The 18,099-nt window shown below is 47.4% G+C and overlaps 1 protein-coding gene across 7 annotated transcripts in view; it reads left to right on the top strand.

The window, feature by feature from the left end:
* The window catches only part of NDRG3 (NDRG family member 3), a 64,034-nt gene that overhangs the window by 41,186 nt on the left and 4,749 nt on the right, over nt 1-18,099 (top strand). For 4 of the 7 annotated variants that reach the window (XM_015647570.2, XM_015647568.2, XM_015647569.2 and 1 more), the window contains 12 exons: nt 9,040-9,145; nt 9,821-9,941; nt 10,431-10,493; nt 10,821-10,881; nt 12,445-12,531; nt 13,070-13,126; nt 14,326-14,429; nt 14,818-14,883; nt 15,343-15,394; nt 16,728-16,775; nt 17,414-17,449; nt 17,540-17,591. In XM_015647570.2, the coding sequence (XP_015503056.1) occupies nt 9,040-9,145; nt 9,821-9,941; nt 10,431-10,493; nt 10,821-10,881; nt 12,445-12,531; nt 13,070-13,126; nt 14,326-14,429; nt 14,818-14,883; nt 15,343-15,394; nt 16,728-16,775; nt 17,414-17,449; nt 17,540-17,591 (853 nt within the window). Of the gene's footprint in view, nt 1-5,152; nt 5,538-9,039; nt 9,146-9,820; nt 9,942-10,430; nt 10,494-10,820; nt 10,882-12,444; nt 12,532-13,069; nt 13,127-14,325; nt 14,430-14,817; nt 14,884-15,342; nt 15,395-16,727; nt 16,776-17,413; nt 17,592-18,099 lie in introns of those variants that run through there. The other 3 variants (XM_015647563.2, XM_015647566.3, XM_015647571.3) reach the window with 2 other exon arrangements.

Here is an 18,099-nt window from a genome sequence, read left to right as displayed (position 1 = left end):
TTAATAATTTTTAAAACTTAAGTACTGGATCACACTGTGACCTGGGTCTGTGGGAGCATGGCTGGAATCTGGACTGCTACCTCTGCTGCCTGTGAGTTTTCTGAGGTTAAAGCATTAGCACCTCTGAAACTGCCATTGGATGCCTCACTCCTTCACTCAGAATGTTTTTCTCAACATAGGAAATTTTTGGTGGTGTAAAGGAAACTTCCCCATCCAACCCTCCTGGAGCTACTCTGGCAGTCACTCTGGCACCACCTGCACTGGGACTAAGTCCCTGGAAGCTCATATCCCACAGTTGTGGCAGATCTCTTACTGGCTCTGCTCCAGGTTTTCCATAACAGTCACAGACATCCCTAAGATAATTTAATCATGGTGCAACAACTAAATAGCAAAGCAACAAAATAAGAGCTTAAGTTAGTGCCTCCAAAGAGGAACCCCAAACAAAGGAGCCCCTGAGGCTTTATCCCCTCACAGTGCAAGGAAAGTCTGAGGGTCCTCAGCTGCTGCAGTGTCTCTGAGTCTGGGTCCCCTCTCTGGGCCTCAGTTCTCAGGCCCTTTTCTGCAAAGGGTCTTCAGTTCATGGCCTCTTGCTGCAGACTTAGGCTCCTACCCCTCTAGAGCTCAACTTGCAGTTCCACTGCAGCTGCACCTCCAAGCTACTGGCACTGATTCTTTAACAGTTGACGCCTGTCAGTGGCACTGTTATTGTTTCCCTCTCTGGCCAAAGGCAGAGGGTGGCAGTCAGAAATGGTTCCTACATTTGAAGCTTTGGCCATATGCCTACTTCTTTCCATAATCAGTCCCACAGTAGATTTAGGCTTTGGCAGTCATAGTTGGGTGTGGGTTTTCCTCTTTAGTTTCAGAAACATTCAGAAATGGTATAGGTAAATAGAATAATGTCCCAGCCTTGTCTGACCTTCTGTAAATGCCCAGCAAGGAGTGCCTTCCAGCAGTTCTTGTTTGAGTTTGAGCCTAGATTATTTTAGAGCTTCTGTTGGGTTGTGTTGTATCACCTTCCAGTATCTGAGCCACTATGGTTCACACACACTCCTGAAGTGCAGGGCTCTTTGATCAAGAGCAGAGATTCTCAGGAGCTGGCACGATAGAGATCATAGCAAAACTCACAAGACAGTGAACCCAACCCTGCACTCCCACTTACAGATTTCAGACCATCAGCTCACTGGACGGGGCAGGACAGAGGGACAGGAGAAGAAGTCTTTCCGGTGGCACTTCATCAAATCAGCCATTCTAAGTTGTATCCATTATGTAGTAACAACGCTGCATTTTAGCCACAAACTTCTGTGGAGCGGCAGGTTAAGGGGCCCCAGAGCATGAGAAGCCATCATTGACGTGATTCTGAGGTCAGAGAAATTACCATTCTGTGCCTTCCAAGACCTGTTCTGCAGTGGGAGACATAATGTATTCCAGATCAACATTGTTGGGGAAAAGGGAAAAAAAACAACCAGCAAACCATAGAAAATTGAAGTAGCTTTGCACTCAAAGTTCAGAGCAAAGCCTGAACAGAATTAGGGTAGATTGTTGACGATAAGCTGAGCAGAGAGGAAATGCCCACCATCCGTCACAGCAGAGACAAGGAATGGTGCCAGAAATCCAGCATGACTAACAGAAGGGCAGGGAGGCTATTGTAAACAAAGCATTTTTTAAAAAGCTAGAGAAAATGGAAGAGATTATAAACTCTAGCAGAATAAATATATGAACAGAACAAAGCAGGCAGAGGGATTTTTGAGAGGTGATTTGCAAAGAGGAAGAACCCAACTGTCCTGTTTCAGATCTATCAAAATGGAACCTGGAAGGAAGGCTTAGGGCTAGTCATAGCAAAAAAACATAATTTCTTCTGCATGCAGGCTTGGCACAGAGGAACTCACAGAGAGTACTGTGATGGAATGCTCTTTGTAGGGAGTCAGTGCAGACCCTGTCTTAACCCACAGTGCCTGCTGCAAAGGCTCTACAAAAATAATATTTATGAATTTGTAGCAGGTTGCCAGACCTGGAAGTATCAACCCAGGAGTTTCAAATAAGTTCAAATAGTTGAGGTGTTAGGTGAGAGGTTATGCTCCTCTGTTGAAGCTGCCATGGTGCCCAAGGATTCATCTGTCATAAGACAGATCAGAATTCAGAGGAGTTCTGGGAATTCACTGACCAGCTATACCAGACAGACTGGTAAAATTAGCAGAGTATAGTGGATATATTACACTGATAAATATTAGGAAAGGGTAATGTAAGTTTTTAAATGGAAAAAGTCCTGCTCTGCAGAGCTGTTGCAATTCTTCAAAAGAGTCAGTAGTGATATAAATGAAGAGAATTCAGTCAGTGCAGCCTACTTGGATTTCCAAGAGGAGTCATAACACATATCTCTTAGGGGATGTAGGAGGCCATGCAGTCAGAGGAGAAGTCCACTGATGGATGAAATACTATTAAAATAACCCAGTATTTGTTTTCATGGTCAAGATCACTTGAGGAGCACTCTGGAGATCTGTGCTGGCACCTATGCTGCTTAAATATACTCTTTAGTGATATGGTAAAAGTGATGGAATATGCAGTGACAAAACTTACCTGCCTTTGGGTAAACAAAATGTGCTACACGTTGAGTCAAACCTTCCTAGAGTGGAAAACAAAAGCATGGGCTGAGGGCTGATGATAACTCTGAGGCATAAGACCTTAACATTGCAAGAGATGAGTGACAATGTCAGCACAGGGCTTGTGGCTTTCAGCAAAGCAAGTCAATCCTTTTTCATCAGGAACAGAGAACAAAGCACCCCCATTGTGCTGCTTCATGCATCCACAGCATGTGCCTGCATGCTCTTGACATCCTGCCAGGCCCCTTGGCTCAGCAAGGATGGAGCTCCCTGGGGCAGTTCTGGAGAACAGTAGATGGTCAGGGTCAGCTGCTGTACCAGGGCTAGCTGGCCAGATAGTTGCAAGCACATCAGCCCAGAAAAGGGCACGTGAGGGTTACAAGCTGTTAGGGTGTCACTTCTGGGGAGTATTGGAAAAGTTGCTCCCCAGCTTCCAAACTAAAACAAGGGCCGGGAGATCTCATGCAAAATCAGCAGATACAAGATGGTGAATTACATGGTTCTTTACCCCACACATTAATAAAGTTCAATTGCTCTGGGTGCATGTGGAGAGAGGTACCAAAGGCACAAGTGGTTGGGGTTGCAACCCCATCCCCAGAAAATTGAAAATCACACCTCCAGCTAAGGAAGTCTCATTTGACCTACAGTCTGTTGGAGGTTGAGAAAGTTATGGTAAACTGTTACAAGATGCAAGTGTTTGAGAACTTGTATCACTTTTTCCACAAGCCCAGGCTCCTGACGTCAGCCCAGCAGGCTACAGCTGCAGCTAGTTTCCATGCCTTCTGTTCCTCCTCCATCATTGCTCTTTTCATTCCAAACCTCTAGGCGCTGCTGGTGTTGGAAGCTGTGGTTCCCAGCTGCACTGAGTGGATCAATGGCAGCTGCCTGCCCAGTCTCAGTGCTGTGTCCCAGCAGCAAGTATGGTATGGGCTGTGCTCACAGCTGCTGAGAGCTGGCTCTGGGAGCCACGCTGCCTCTGCTACCCACCTCCTATTTGCAGAAGGTGGACTGCAGCTGCTGTTTATTTTTACCTACTATACAAATAAAGGCAAAAGATGAAAATATCTTCAGAAAAAACTTCTGATAAAGTTTTCAGTCCCTAAGTGAAAACTGAATTTTATCCAGCTCTTCAAAACACAGCCTGTGGATCATGAGCTTCTCTTGTGTTTATTTCCCTTATTTTGAAGACTGCAGGTTTGTAAAAGTTTGTCTTTCTCCTGACCACAGGTTTTTCCACCTGCCTTCTCCTATTACTGCTTCCCTGCACTAGACCAGTTAAGTGTTCAGACTTTAGCTGGAATTAGACACCTGCAAGGTTATAACCCTTGAATCTCTTTTCAAACCACACTGATGTAGTGTGTCATAGCTGGCGTGAGCAGAGAGCAGAAAGAAACCAAGTGTGCCAGAGTCTGGAAGTGTCTGTTGCTTTCCAACACAACATTCCTACTTAAGCAAAGTGCAAATACCAGGAGAGAACATGCCAGAACTGTGTTTTGGAACTGGGCAGCAGTTACAGAAGGAGGACATCTCACTAGGCAATTGTGAAGTGTGTCTACAAGAAGGACATGAAGGAAGTGTTTGTCAAGGACAGAGGGTGCAGCCTGCAAAGTTCCTGTTCTCTCACTGGGTGCTCTGGTACCCACTGTAAGTGGGTTATTCTGTTCTGCATTTGAGAGAGTAGTAAGCCAGTAATAATGTAACTAAATAATAACTTTTGTGGAGCAGTTCAAGGTAGCAGTTTTATTGTGTAAGTGCAGAGACTGTTGTTGTCATCTGAAGCATAATACCTAAGCTCTGGTTTAAGCCTCTCTCCTGCTGTCCTGTGGCTTTGATACATGGGAGAGCTGTTGCGGAGACAAACAGGTCATGGGGAATCATGTGTGCTCTAATTCTGTGGCATCTGATTTTGTGCTTTGCAATGAGAGATTGAGATAAAAGCCCTAAAACTCTTGGGAAGTTTCAGAGAAAATAAAGATTGCTGGAAAAACTGAGAGAATTACCAGTAGGTAAACCAGGGGTAAAACTCAGTCTTATTTCTCCAGATGATCTTGAAAGAGATCAGCACGATAGCTGATGTGGAGTTAAAAAATTAAAGGTAGACACCCTTAACTAGTTGTAGTGGCTGCTGCTTCCTTTGTAGACAGGAGAAAGCCTTGGAAAAAGGCTTTAAAAATCACTACACTTTATTCAGAGCAGAGAAGAGTAGCTGCTTCCCAGGAGGAGGATTTCCACCTTGCCAAGGGACTAACAGGAGAAATAAGAAGTAGCCTTAAGTGCTCCCAGTCTGAGGCATTGTTGCTGTACAGGAGTGAGAAGTTTGCAGCTTTAGCATCTTACATTTTTAAGTGCTGCTTGCTGAGATTTGTTAGAGATGGACTTCCTTATGTTGCTGCCATGTTCAGTGTTGTCCTGGTTTAAAAGACAGGTGTCTGACAAGGAAGGCAGGAATCTCCCTTGGAATGGAGAATATCACCTCTTTCCCTCCAAATTATTGTAACTTTGAGATTACAGGGCTTTCAGGCACAGATACGGGCAAAGGAATAGCAGTTCTTTACACGTGTGTGTGTGTAAGAAGGCAAACAAACAACAGCCCCGGCAGCAGCAAGGAACAGCCCCAGAGAGCCAGTCCCAGCCTCCTCCCGGCTGCAGGCACCTTCCCCTCTGCTGCAGTTCCGGGCACAGCCGGCAGGGGCGCTGCTGGCTCCCGGCCGGGCAGGGCGGGCGCGATGATTCCCCCGCGCCTGCAGGGGGCGATGTGGCGCCAGCTCGGCCGCCTCTCTCCACACGGGAATGGCGGGCGGGCTGGCGGAAGGGATGGACAAGGGGCTTCCTTTGGAAACTCACGGCAAGCAGCCGGGAAGCTGAATGGACTGCAGCAGGAACCTCGGAGCAGCGGGCTGGAACGGCACAGGCGGGCACAGCCGGGGTGACAAATAAAATGTAAGAGAAAATTCCGCAGCCTTAGCAGGAGCCGCGGGGCTTGGGCGGACACGGGGTTAGGCTACAGCGAAGAAGCCCGAGGCAGCAGCGGCAGCCGGGTTAATACAAGCAGCTGCCGCACGCAGCCGGAGAGACGCTCCCTCCGGGAAGGGAGAAGGGTTCGGGGCCCCGGGTTTTTCCTCTGAGGTACCCGAGTAGATGGTGAGGGTCCTTTGCAGTCAGATCGGGTGTTAATAAGGTCCCGGTACAGCGGCTGCTCTTCTGAGCAGAGGTTCACCCCCGGTAAGGAAGGAGAAGTGCCGGGCTGGGCTCCGCGGTGGCAGCAACTCGACCGTTCCCATCATCCCGAGAGCAGCAGAGAGGGAGTGAGGAGCTGAGCCCAGCCCTTCATCCCCCAGCCAAAAATGTCCTGGGATCTCTGCCCTTCCCAAGAGAAAAGCCCCCGACTAGGAGAGTAGACAGCTGCACCCTTCCCCCCACCTTGGCCACTTCTTTGTCTTTCCTGAGTACCTATTGTTATCATCTCTTAGGCAACAAATAGGAGAAAATTCCCTGAAAGGAAGGGGGAGAAAAAAGATCCTAACCTCCAACAAATGTATATCCCATGTATTTGAGTCACTAATTGTAATGAATGCACTCAAGAGAGTGAAACAGTTCAATTAAAGAAAATTTTTATTAATTACAGCAAGCAAGCAATAAGCAAAAAATCAGTGCTGGGCGACAGGGGAGTCTCTGCTCTGTCTGCTGCCGCGCTTCCAATTTCCGTGTTCTCTCTTTTAAGTGATTCGACTTCTGGGTTACGTGTTCTTTCTCGGGTGTCTCTGCTCATGTGTCTCCAGTTGCTAGGGGGTCTTTTTCTGCCTTCTGGTGGTCGGAGGATGAAGATCAAGAGTCTTCCTCAGTCCCATCCTTTTGACCTTTCTTCGCTGTTTTTCTTTTAAGGCTTATCTTGGTAATTCCCTGGAATTCAAGAATGCTAGCAAGGCTGTTATTAATCATGCAAGCGTCATAGCAGCCTTCAACCTCATCCTGATTTCACAAAGCACAGTTTTGCAAAGCATCGTATCTACATGTTTAGGCGAGCAAAAGGGTCTCTATTTATCACACTAATGTCACTGAAGGAGTAGCAGGGTAGTCCCCTTTCCCCCAAATTGCAGTTTACACAGTGTGCAAAGTCAAGTAAGCAGGAGACAAAGAATTGATTATCAGCTCAAGGAAACTTTTCCTTCCCCACTTGAGAGCTGAGATCCAAGCTCAGCTTTGGAAAACAGAAATGCAGGGTGCTGCAGTGTGAAGCAGTGAGATGTTGCACAGAGGCTCTGAAGGGAAGAGGGTGTTTTTATTTCTAGTACCTTGTCCTGTAGCTTACATAGTAAAAGCATGTGTGACCTTAGCAGTAAGTTCAAATGTAATTACAGAGAAGACTATGTTGCAGCCATATTTCATGGCTTTTGTTGCTTTCTGAGTTTTCTCATTATTCCCTCAGTTTAGTGTTTGTGCTTCTGTTTGATAGTTGACTTTCTGCTACTGCCTACAGACCCTCCCTCGTCCCCTGCATGTGTTCCCCCTTTCATGAGCCATGTGTCAGTTTAGTTGATCTTGTGTTCAGGGCAAGGTTATTCCTTCTTCCACCCTATGCACTCCCCTTGGGCTCTGAGCCAGAACCAGTATTTTCCAGACCTCTCTGTGAGCTTCTTAACTCACTGACCTGGCAGAAGTCTAACAAAGGAAGATTAATTAAAACAACAACAACCAAAAACAAGAACAAAGAAAAAACCCACAAAGAACAAAACACCAAAACACAAAAACAACAGAAAAAAAAACAAACAAACAAACAAAAAGCCCCAAACCCACAACAAACCCCACACTGGATAGTTTCCTGCCATCTCAATGAGTTCAAGCTGCTTATGGAAGAGCCTAGCAAGTGCCAGAGCTGGCAGAGAGACCTGCTCTTAGTGGCAGTCCTTAGTTCAGCCCTCGGAGCGTAGGGAAGTGCAGGTGAGGTTCAGAGGCTCCAGCCACTTTGGCACTTGATGCCTGCACTTTCCATTGATTTCACTGTGTTTCACCCTTCCAGCCACCTTCACTGCTAGTCACCTTCTCCAAAGGTGGCCACTTTATTTGAAGGACTCATTAACACCTGCTGGCTTGGAAAGACTAAACTGGAGTCTAGTGCTGTGGCTGCACAGCACATCCTTCAGAAGTACAGGACAGAGCTTTGCCCAGCTCAGCGGAGCAGCCCTGAGAGCTGAGATATGGGCAAGGGGCACAGCCTGGAGGTTTGCTGGAGGCTGAGGAAGCAGAGACTGCACCCTGGGCTGCCTTGTGCAGCCTTGCTGCAAGGGCAGGAATTCCTGCCATGTGGACACATGCTTGCTTTGCACACACAGACGAGTCCTTTCCTACCCCCAGTGCCCTCCTAAGGAAAAGGGAGCCAGGTGAGCCTCAGGTAAGGTAAAGTCATCTGCAGATGGGTCTCTGCTGCTTTGTGGATAAGTACTCCAGCTTCTGCACATGCACAGTGCAATAGCTGTGTGCAGGCAAAACCCAGCCCTGTTCTGAGGACAAGGACAGCCAGGGGTGTCTTGTCATCCTTCACAAGCAAGCTCAAGGTTTAAGGCTACCTCATGTGATTTGGCTGGGCCAGTGTCCTCCTGTTGCCGCGCTCCTGGGGCAAGGGGAGAGAGCAGCTTTAGAGTCCTTGCGAAGAAGAACAGCTGGGGGAAGGAGGGTCTGCCCTGCAAGAGCTAAATCAGTCTGCTCCACAACCAGCCCTCAGAGTACCCAGAAAGTGGGGTGAGTTTGATTTCTGGTGTGCTGCAAGCCAGGTATTCTCACCAGTCCTGTATTTGATATAATGACTTTCAGGTAGGTCAAAATTACTGTTAAGAAAAAAAAAATAAAAATCATGTACTTTATGTAAACTAGTAAAGCATATTTTTGAGGTTGTAATGTCCCATCTTTAAGCTGAACCATGAGGCATTGTCCTAGGTAGATGCTTTCTTAATATCAAGAGAATGGTGCTTTTTACAGTTTCTGTAAGAGCATGTTTCTCACTATTGATTTCTGTAGATGAGACAGGGGACCTACAGGTGATGTTGTGTAGCCAGCTTTTCTGACATCTCCACTTTTCCAAAGTCCATAGTTATCCCAGCGAGATGCAGCCCCATACCGTTAGTGCATCTGTACAAAAGCAAACTGCTTAGGGCAGTGGTTGGACGCAGAGATTTGATACAGAGATTTAACAGGGTTGTGAATTGGCCAGGTTGGATGGGTCTTGGAGCAACCTGATATAGTGGGAAGTATCCTTGCACATGGCCAGGGGGTGGAATGAAATGATGTTTAAGGTCCCTTCCAACCCAAACTGTTTTGTGATTTCAAGAGCTGTACTGTGGGTAGGAGAGCAGTGTCAAAGTGGGAATGTGGCCCTTGCTGCTGGCCCTCAGAGTTCCCTGTGCAGGCAGCACATGTAACACTGGGGCTCCTTCTTCTCTTTCTGCAGGAGCATGACATTGAGACAGCTTTCGGAGTGGTTCATGTCACCATGCGGGGCACACCCAAGGGGAACAGACCTGTCATCCTCACATACCATGACATTGGCCTCAACCGTAAGCCCTTGCATTGCCAGGACCTTGAAAAAGTGATTATTCGTGGTATTTGCTTTTGAGCGTGGGGAGTAGCAGGCCTGGCATGGAGCTGAGATGAGGTCATTCCAGGGTGAAAAGATAAAGGTCTGCAGGAGAGAGCATATGGCATGTCCCTGTCCATTCCAACAGCCCCTTGAAAGGTAGGGCCAAGGTGGAAATAGGTCACCCAACACACCATAGCACTCTAGCTGACTTCCTGCACTGTGTGATAGGGCATCCATTCCCTGGGTGTTGGAAAGCTGAACAAGTCCCTTCTACACAGTTGCAGCAATAGTGTAATGTTCTGGTGGGCTCAGTTGCTCTTTTGACATTTCTTCCCACCCAAAATGTACTGTTATGTTCACACAGGTGCTCCTCAGTGAGTGCTTTGAGTACCCAGGTGCTGCAAAGCCCTGCTTTCCAGGGCATTGCAGGCTGACTGTTGTTTGCCTGCCTGCCCTCCAGTCATGGCAGTTCCATTGCTGAGACTCATTGCTGCATTGCAGTTTTGAGGCACAGCACATACACGATCCAGCACCCACTGCCCTGTGGGCTCACTGGGGACTTGAGCTCCTGCAGGTGTGTGCCATGATGTTTGGAGGGTGGCTTGCAATAAAACTTAAGGAAGCATCTAATATCTTTTTGTTGTTGTTGCAGACAAATCCTGTTTCAATGCATTCTTTAACTTCGAAGACATGCAAGAAATCACCCATCATTTTGCTGTGTGCCATGTGGATGCACCAGGCCAACAGGAAGGAGCCCCCCCATTCCCATCTGGGTAAGAGCTCTGCAGGGACCCATGTTGTTCAGTCTGGACTGAGGCAGCACCCAGTTTAAGCCAGTTAGGACTGAGTGTAGTAGTAAGCAGGTGTCAGCAGCAGAGGAAATGGGAAGATGAGGAAACCTTCCAAGGGGCATTCAGCGAACACTCCAATTACTAAGACATGGGTGAAGCCCTCACTAGTGCTGAGTCTGGTACCACCTTTCTGACTTGAACATGAACCCAGCATACTACAGTCGAGCTGGCATTTCATCTGTTCATCTTGTCACAGAAGTGTGACTGCCCAAAAGACCACAGCTCTGGGTTAGTCTTGCTCTGAGGGATGGGATCCACACAGTGAGTTGACATTCTCAATATATACAGTATTGTTGCACATTAATGACCTGTGCATATGTTTGCCAGATGTTCCTTGTCCCTCCTACCTTCAGTGGAACTGGAAGGTAACCTCTGTCAGGCTGTATTTGGAGGTGCTCTCTTGCTTTTCAGGTACCAGTATCCCAGTATGGATGAACTGGCTGAAATGTTACCTGCTGTTCTGACACACCTGAAGTAAGTCTCTGAAAGGAAATAGGGTGAGCCAGCTGGATACCACTATTCCAGCACCTACTTATGTCTCTGCTTGCCACGACTGATATGCTTACTGAGATGTCCCAAGAAGCTAAAGCATCATCCAACCAGTGTGACCCTTTCTAGTTCTATGTTGGGGACATGAGGCTATGCTACATGAAGCAATTTATGTCTGCTGCATCATTGCTGCGTTGTTTTGAAAACGAACCATGAATGCATAGCTGGATGCAGAGGGGAAAGGCTTTGCCTCTAAGAATGCTTCAGCTGAGCTAAGTTAGTGGTGCTGACTGTGAAATGTCTGTATTTCAGCCTGAAAAGCTTCATTGGGATTGGCCTAGGAGCTGGTGCTTATGTCCTCAGCAGGTGTGCAGTAAGTATCTCTTCACTGCTTGTGACTCACGTGGGCTGTGGTCATTGTTGATCAGACTGACTGTGTGGGGCATGGGCAAAATAGTATTCTGTAATTACAGCAGGGCTGCAGGGAGCCATGGGAGAGTTACCTCCATCCAGATGGTTATGTTGGAGCAGTCAGGGGGTTACTCTGAAGCTGTGCCAGGCGTGGAAAGATTGTAATGTGATACCTTTGAGTCAGCAGAGCCCATCCTGAGTGCTAGGAATAGCCAGTCTCGAGTATTCACAGAGACTGGCTGCATTACGTGTGCTGTGTCCACAGTTTGTGGCACCAAAGAATTGATGTGGTGATGTTCTGCAGACCAGTGCTGATGAGAAATGTGCTTTGTCACTGGAAGGAAGCCAGTTTTGCTCCACTATTACACAAGAGAGCTGCCTCTATTTCGGTACCTGCTTATACATTTCTCTTTAGTGCAGTGTTCATGTAAAATCAGTGGGTATCTTTTAACAGCCCAGGAATTTGCCTGAGTCTTTCAGACTTAGTGTTAACACCGAAATCTGATATTTTGTGTAAAATTTGCTTCAGGTTGTTGAGTGCAGAGAGTTGCCAGTTGCTTAGGCCACTATCATTTCTTCAAGCCACTGTGCTGGGCAGATGCCTCTCCTCACACAAAGTTTTGTTTTCCATTCCCTACAGTCAGGATTGCACTGGGGCAGTGTGAGGCACTGGTGTTTCACTGTTCCTTGCCTTCTGTCTCTTGGGTAGTTTTCAGCCTTGCTGAAGAGGAGTTTGTGCAAATCAGCCTTAGTCATCAGTGAAATGCCACAAGGCCCTTGCCATACTCCCTGGGCTGCTGACTGTTTGCTGCTGAGGACAGAAGAGGTGTTTCCTTCTCCTTCACATCAGTGCCACAGAACAGGCGAGCTGCCTGAGAGTGAGCCCAGAACTCAGTAGAGGCTGGTTGCCTCTGATTTCTGAGTTTGTATTTGCAAGCAGTTCTTAGAAGTGCTTTGTACTCGTGCTGCCCATGTACAGGCTGAGGTACACCGGAGGGTTTTGGGTTGCTGGATGGAACAGGGAAAGGGTTGTTTGCAAATGAGGGGCAGCAGGGGTGCTGTGTGGGGAGTGGGTGCCCCTTTAGCTCAAACTTTCCATACTGCAGGGGCTTGGCCTGAGCACTAATTCCTCTGCAATTTTCCCTATTTCCACTGGGAAGACTGCCTCTTCCTTGAGGAGGAGATGCTCTCCAGGCACAGGAGCTTGTCCAGGTTCCTCACAGAGATGCTGGATTGGAGCAGAGAAAGTAACACACAGGGTCTGAGCAGCTGTGCCAGGTACACAGGTCACCAGAAGGCACTGCTAATGCTATAGGTGCTGTGCAGCATCTCAGTGCTACAACTGAATTGAGTCTGTTCTTGCAGGGAGCCCACTGTCTGCCTGGCACAGAGGAGCTCTCTACTTTGTCTGCATTTTACTTTGCCTTACACCTTTTGCAAGAAGCTTTCCAGCTGCTGAACCAGCTGTTGACCACTCTGTGGTCTGAATCATCCTTCTGAGTGTGCCTCTGCTCTCTCCCCCCAGCTCAGCCACCCTGACCTGGTGGAGGGACTTGTTCTTATTAATGTTGATCCATGTGCAAAGGGATGGATTGACTGGGCAGCATCCAAGGTGAGATTCTGTTTTCCCACATGTGTGCTCTCCACAGCACCTAATGAACAGTGTGTAGAGTAAAAAAAAACAGAAAAGGACAGAATACAGGAATTTTTCCATTTCTGGTGAAAACTGTACAATTTCATTTCTGTCCCTGCTGTGTTCTTAGTCTGGATATGGCCTCTGCCATAGGAGCAGGGATGGGTGTGATCATGCGAATGAGAAATGCGGATAAACTGCTTGGAGCACTCAGCTTTCCTCTGATTTAGTACTTCTGGTTGCAGGCTTCATTTAAGTGATAGTGAATGGATCTCTTAATTATTCTCTTATTCTGGCCCCTTGAAATTATTTAAGGTTTCGAGTTTTTTTGAGAGATGTGTTGTGTATACACAATTTCTTTGAAGCTTTGCATGTCCATCCCAAGCTTCATATATTTGCTTCTTATATAATTTGAATAGTTTCTTCATTGTTTTCTCTGCTCTGAGTATCTGTTTTGCAATGTGTGATGAAACTGCATTTTCCTGTACTCTCCTCCTTATTCATGGTCACTCTTCAGTTTTCAGGCTGGACAACCAACATAGTGGATATTGTCTTGGCACATCACTTTGGCCATGTAAGTATCCAGCAGATTCTAACGTTGCCTGTGCAACTGTACATGGAGCTATAACTTCTGTATGTGTCTGCTCCCAAATAGTTCTGGTCCATCAGATCAGGGTTGCCACAGGTACAGTACCATTTTCTCTGTGTCAAGCTCACATCAAGGTTGGCATGCTGGGGGGCACACACATTCTCACTCTTGCCCAAAGTGTCTCCAGGCCACGCACTAGTGATATAACTCCTTTGTGGTGCCCAGGACACTGTTCACAGAAACCTGTAGCAGCCAGTTCTCTGTATCCAGTATGGAAGCCTTTGGACTGTGGGTAGAGCACAGGTCAGCTGGGAGCTGGCAGTGAGATCTTGTATCTGTCCAGATGTTGAACTGCTGCATCCTGCTCTTCATCTTACCTTTCAGTTTCAGCAGAGGCAAACCAGCCCCTCCTGAAAACTTTGGATACAGCAATGCCTTCTGTTCAGGATTAGCTGTCTCTCAACTAGCAAGCCTACTGGGCAATGACAGGGATAGTACCTCGTGCACACTGTACATGCCACACAGCAGATCAGTTCCTGACCTGGAGTGTTTTTGCAACACATCACCACTGAAAGGAATGCTTCCTTCTCCAGCACTGCTTCCTCCTGTGCACATCCTGTTCTCTTCCCACTGTCAAGCCCCTTCATTGTGTGTAGGACTTCCTTACAATCCCTGCTCTGTCTGGTTCACTCAGAATGTAGTTTCTTCTTAGAAGGAACTTAGAACTGGGTGCTGGAATTTAACTTTCCTTTGGTCAGTCTTACAGCTTATGTATTTTTTTACTTTATTACATTTATTAGTATTATTATGTACTTTGCTTCTTAAATATTAAGGTCTTAGGAAGACCTGCCTAATGCAGAGTGATTTGTATCTGTGTAAGCGTTACTGAGGTTTGGGAGTTAACTTATCCCATCTCAGGATACCTGTACTCCTGCAGTAGCTTGTGCACTTCCAGTTGTAAAAGTGTAGTCACATTACCAAAGCATGGCATGCACCAGCACATGACAGAAACACCTCATGTCTCTGGGATCCTTATGCAGTCTGGAGTCGCTGCCCTTTGTGTCACTGAAGACAGGGAATGACGTGTATGGTCATGCTTGAATGCTTTGGTATTTTTATGACTGTTGCTTCCTTACTTGTGAAATGTATGTTTCCTGTTTTTCAATTCTTCTGCTTTTGTACAGGAGGAACTACAGGCAAATCTAGATTTGATCCAAACATACAGGCTTCATATTGCACAGGACATTAACCAAGATAATCTTCAGCTGTTCCTCACCTCATACAACAGGTATAGGATAACTTTTTGCCTGACAGACAGCTCCCATAGCTTCCCTGCTCAGTAGATTTGCTGCCATATGTATTAGCCAGTTGGGTACTGTATCAGGGGAACCTTTGCCCTAAGCCTAGTCTTCAGGTGTTATGCAGAGCCAAGCCTAGCTCTTGTGTCTGTCCCCAGACCCTGTGACACCTCAGTAGCTTATCTCTGGGCACACAGCAACACCATGAGAGGATGGATCCTGTTTTCTGGGGATGACTGCTGGGGCTCCTGCTCGGGGCATGACACATGGAGTTGCCTGGGTGCTGGAGCCAGCACTCATGGTTGGATTTTATGTGCCCCCATGATAACCAGTTTCCTCTGCAGATTTAATGGAGAATTGTTCTGTTTTGCCTTTCAGTCGTAAAGACCTGGAAATTGAGAGACCAGTTGTTGGTGTCAATGAAACAACTGCAAAAACACTCAAGTAAGTTGTCTGAATCAGCCTATTTCAGTTGCTGACTGTGCAGTCTTTTCAGCAGAAAAGGTGTTGCTTCTCAGCAAGAACTGCACCAAGCCCAAGCACTGGGAAGACTGTCCAGGACAGTTTCAGGCTGTGGTACAGGACTGTCAGCTGAATTGGGGCAGAGGTGTTTGGAAGTCCTCTCTTTTAGAACACATTGAGATTCTCCAGAAGGCAGGGTCAGAGGCATATGTGTGCAACAGCAGTGGCAGTTGGTGTGCATTGAGGGGACAGTCTGGGTGCATCTGCAAGTCCTGGAGAATGTTTTGGTACAACAAAATGCCAAGGTGTGATGGCAGGCAGGGATTTTGCTGAGCCTTTTTTTGTTAACCTTTCATGCGGGTGTTGGTTCACAGAGCTCAACCTTCTCAGAAACCCTTTTGATGCACTTGGAGTAACACCTCTGTTTTGGCTTTTGACCAGGTGCCCTGCCTTGCTTGTTGTTGGTGATAACTCACCTGCTGTGGAAGCAGTGGTATGTATCCATGAACTTTTTCCTTTTGTGACATTAGCCCCACAAGTCACTGCAGTGATTTTCACCTTGCTCAGAATTTTTGCAAAAAAGTGCAAACAGTGACTCCTTGTCCCAAGCTCTTTTTCAGTCCTCTGGCTATGCATGGGAGAGCCAAGGCTCAGGGGCCCTGAATGGCCCTCAGAGCAACTCCAAGGTGAGGATGGCAGAATCTGAATGAGAACCTTACTCAAGAGTGATGCAGAGGACCCTGTTCAGGATTGTGTGTCCTTCCCCAAGCTCTGCCAGGCTGCTGCCTGCAGTTTGGTTCAAGTCTCGAATTGCTGTTGTTTTGCTGTTACACTGGGGCTACCTGGGGATCAAAAATAACTGAGTGTGACTCCAGTTCTTGTGGTGGGGAGCCACGTAGAGCTCTCTTAGAGCACTGCATCATCAGGAAGGCAGCACTGAGGCACTGTTGTCCTCTGCAGACACCCATAATCCACTCCCTCCCAAGCACAGCTATAAACAGGGCATGGCACAGGGTGGTATGGTTGTGGTGTCCCTGTCAGACACCAGGGGGTTGTGTGGGGACGCCAGGGGGTTGTGAACAAAAGCCACTATCTAAAACTGTGAAAGAGTATAGGAGTCTCCTAAAGCAGTAACTTGAACCTAGGAGCCATGCATGGAGAGCATTTTCTGGCCATGGCCTGTTGCCTTGATCTGTTTGATCTGGAAGTCTGAAATTAAGTCTGGAGGTTTTGACTTTTCTAGGATACTATCCTTGAAGATTCCCATTGCTTACTGGCCACAGCATAGTATGGGATAGGGTCTTCTGCATTTTAGTGTGCCTGTCTGGCTGCCCAGGTTCCCAGCCCAGGACAGCCTCCCCTGCAGAGGTTGCTTTTCCTATAGAGCCCCTGCTTATTCCCTTTTTGCAGCAGTCCTACACAGAAGGGGTGGTCATGGCCTCCTTGTCTGGACAGGGGATTAAGTGACCTCGTCATGCTGCATTGCACAGAAATCTTCTTCCCTCCTAGTCTTGCTGTCAGAGCACAGAACGTGTTCCAGGGATATATAGTGCATCCCAAAATTAGGGGATGATTTCAGTTGAAGGCATGACTTGTCATCACAAGGTCCCTTAGATGGAACACCTGCCATTCCTCCCTGGATCTTTTATTTATTGTTTACCTCCTGCATGATCTCTGCTTTCTTGCTCAGTCCTTCCTGGCTCCAGAGAGGCTCCAGAGAAGCTCCCACTGCTGAACACAGCCACTGTTTCTGGTGCAGCTATCCCACATTTTACATCTGAGTCAAGTTTTCTGTATGACACCATGTCCCTCTCTCTTTTTTCTAGGTTGAATGCAATTCACGTCTTGACCCAACCAAAACTACCCTTCTGAAGGTGAGTACCACTCTAGAATCATTCTGGCCAGCATAAAGACACTATTTTTGCTCTGCTCCACTTAGTTTTTTGCTTTCCATACATCTGGCTTTGAGAAGTTTGTGGACAGTGATTCAGGACCATGCTCTCTACTCCATGGAGCCAGAGCTGAGAGGGAAGAGTTTGTCAGGGGGTCCCCCAATCCCTGATTTATGGCCACCTTCAACTAGCAGGGAAGACCCCTGAGAGTTAGCGGAGATGCCTCCACCCTGCTCTCTGCAGCAACAATGTCCTTTTTCCTGGCTTTGTACTGGTCCTTCTGATCCTCACATGTGGCCCTGCAGTGTGCCAGACAGGCTGTATGGAAGTGCAGAATGACAGGTTTGGGCAGAGTGGCCGGGGGAGAGGTGGCTGGGAAGGTGCTGGGCTTCTGGAGTGTGGCCTGAGATCATTTGGTGACATGGCCTCCAAGGTGCAGGTTTCTGTCAGCAGCAGGTCTCTGAAGGTGTATCACTTTGTCCTTCCTCTGGCTGTAGAGGTGAGGTGGTGGAAACTGCAGTGTGGTGCTCTCAGCCCTGGTGGGTGGGTGGTGCTGGCGTGATTTGGGATTGTCCTGGGCGGGAAGGACAGCTCAACCTGCCTTTTGTTTCCTGTTGCAGATGGCTGACTGCGGGGGCTTGCCCCAGGTGGTTCAGGTGAGACACACATTAGCTCTCCTATGGCATTTAGGTGGTACAGAGCCCTTTGTTCTGCTTGCACTAAAGCAATCCTCTCTGTTTCCACAGCCTGGCAAGCTGACTGAAGCTTTCAAGTACTTTGTGCAGGGAATGGGCTACAGTAAGTGGCAAACACAACTTTGTGGTTTGGAGCAGGGTTGTCGTGAGAGGAACTCAAGCTTTCTGGTCCATCTGAGCCCACTGGCATCTGTGTCCCTACTCCTGACCTAGTGTGGTTGCCAGGAGATCCATCCATGCTGGAAAATCAACTAGTGTGCTGAGAAGTCTTAGCAAACTAGTGTTGTTCCCTGACATGTGTTGGTGACTCCTTTCTGGTTGCTGATGTTGGTGAAACCTTTTAAGTCTGTCTTTGTGCTAATGCAGAAAAATGTATTCCCAAAACCAGCAAGTCTGTGCATACCTTCTCCAAAGGGGAAGGAGGTGGCAGTGCAGCCTCGTGACTTGTCTGGGTATGAGAGCTCTTCCCTTTCTCCTCAGATGTTCCTGTTTGTCGTGGTTTAAAACCAATAACTAAGAAAATTACTTATTTTTTGCTGTGAGATATGGATTAGAATAAGGGCAAAACAGGCATAAAACTTAAAAGGAATAAAGAAAGTTTATTGACAAAC

This window comes from Parus major, chromosome 20 (assembly GCF_001522545.3).
Source record: "Parus major isolate Abel chromosome 20, Parus_major1.1, whole genome shotgun sequence".
NCBI lineage: Eukaryota > Metazoa > Chordata > Aves > Passeriformes > Paridae > Parus > Parus major.
Note: the sequence above shows the minus strand (reverse complement) of the source record. Positions and strands in the feature narration are given on the sequence as shown.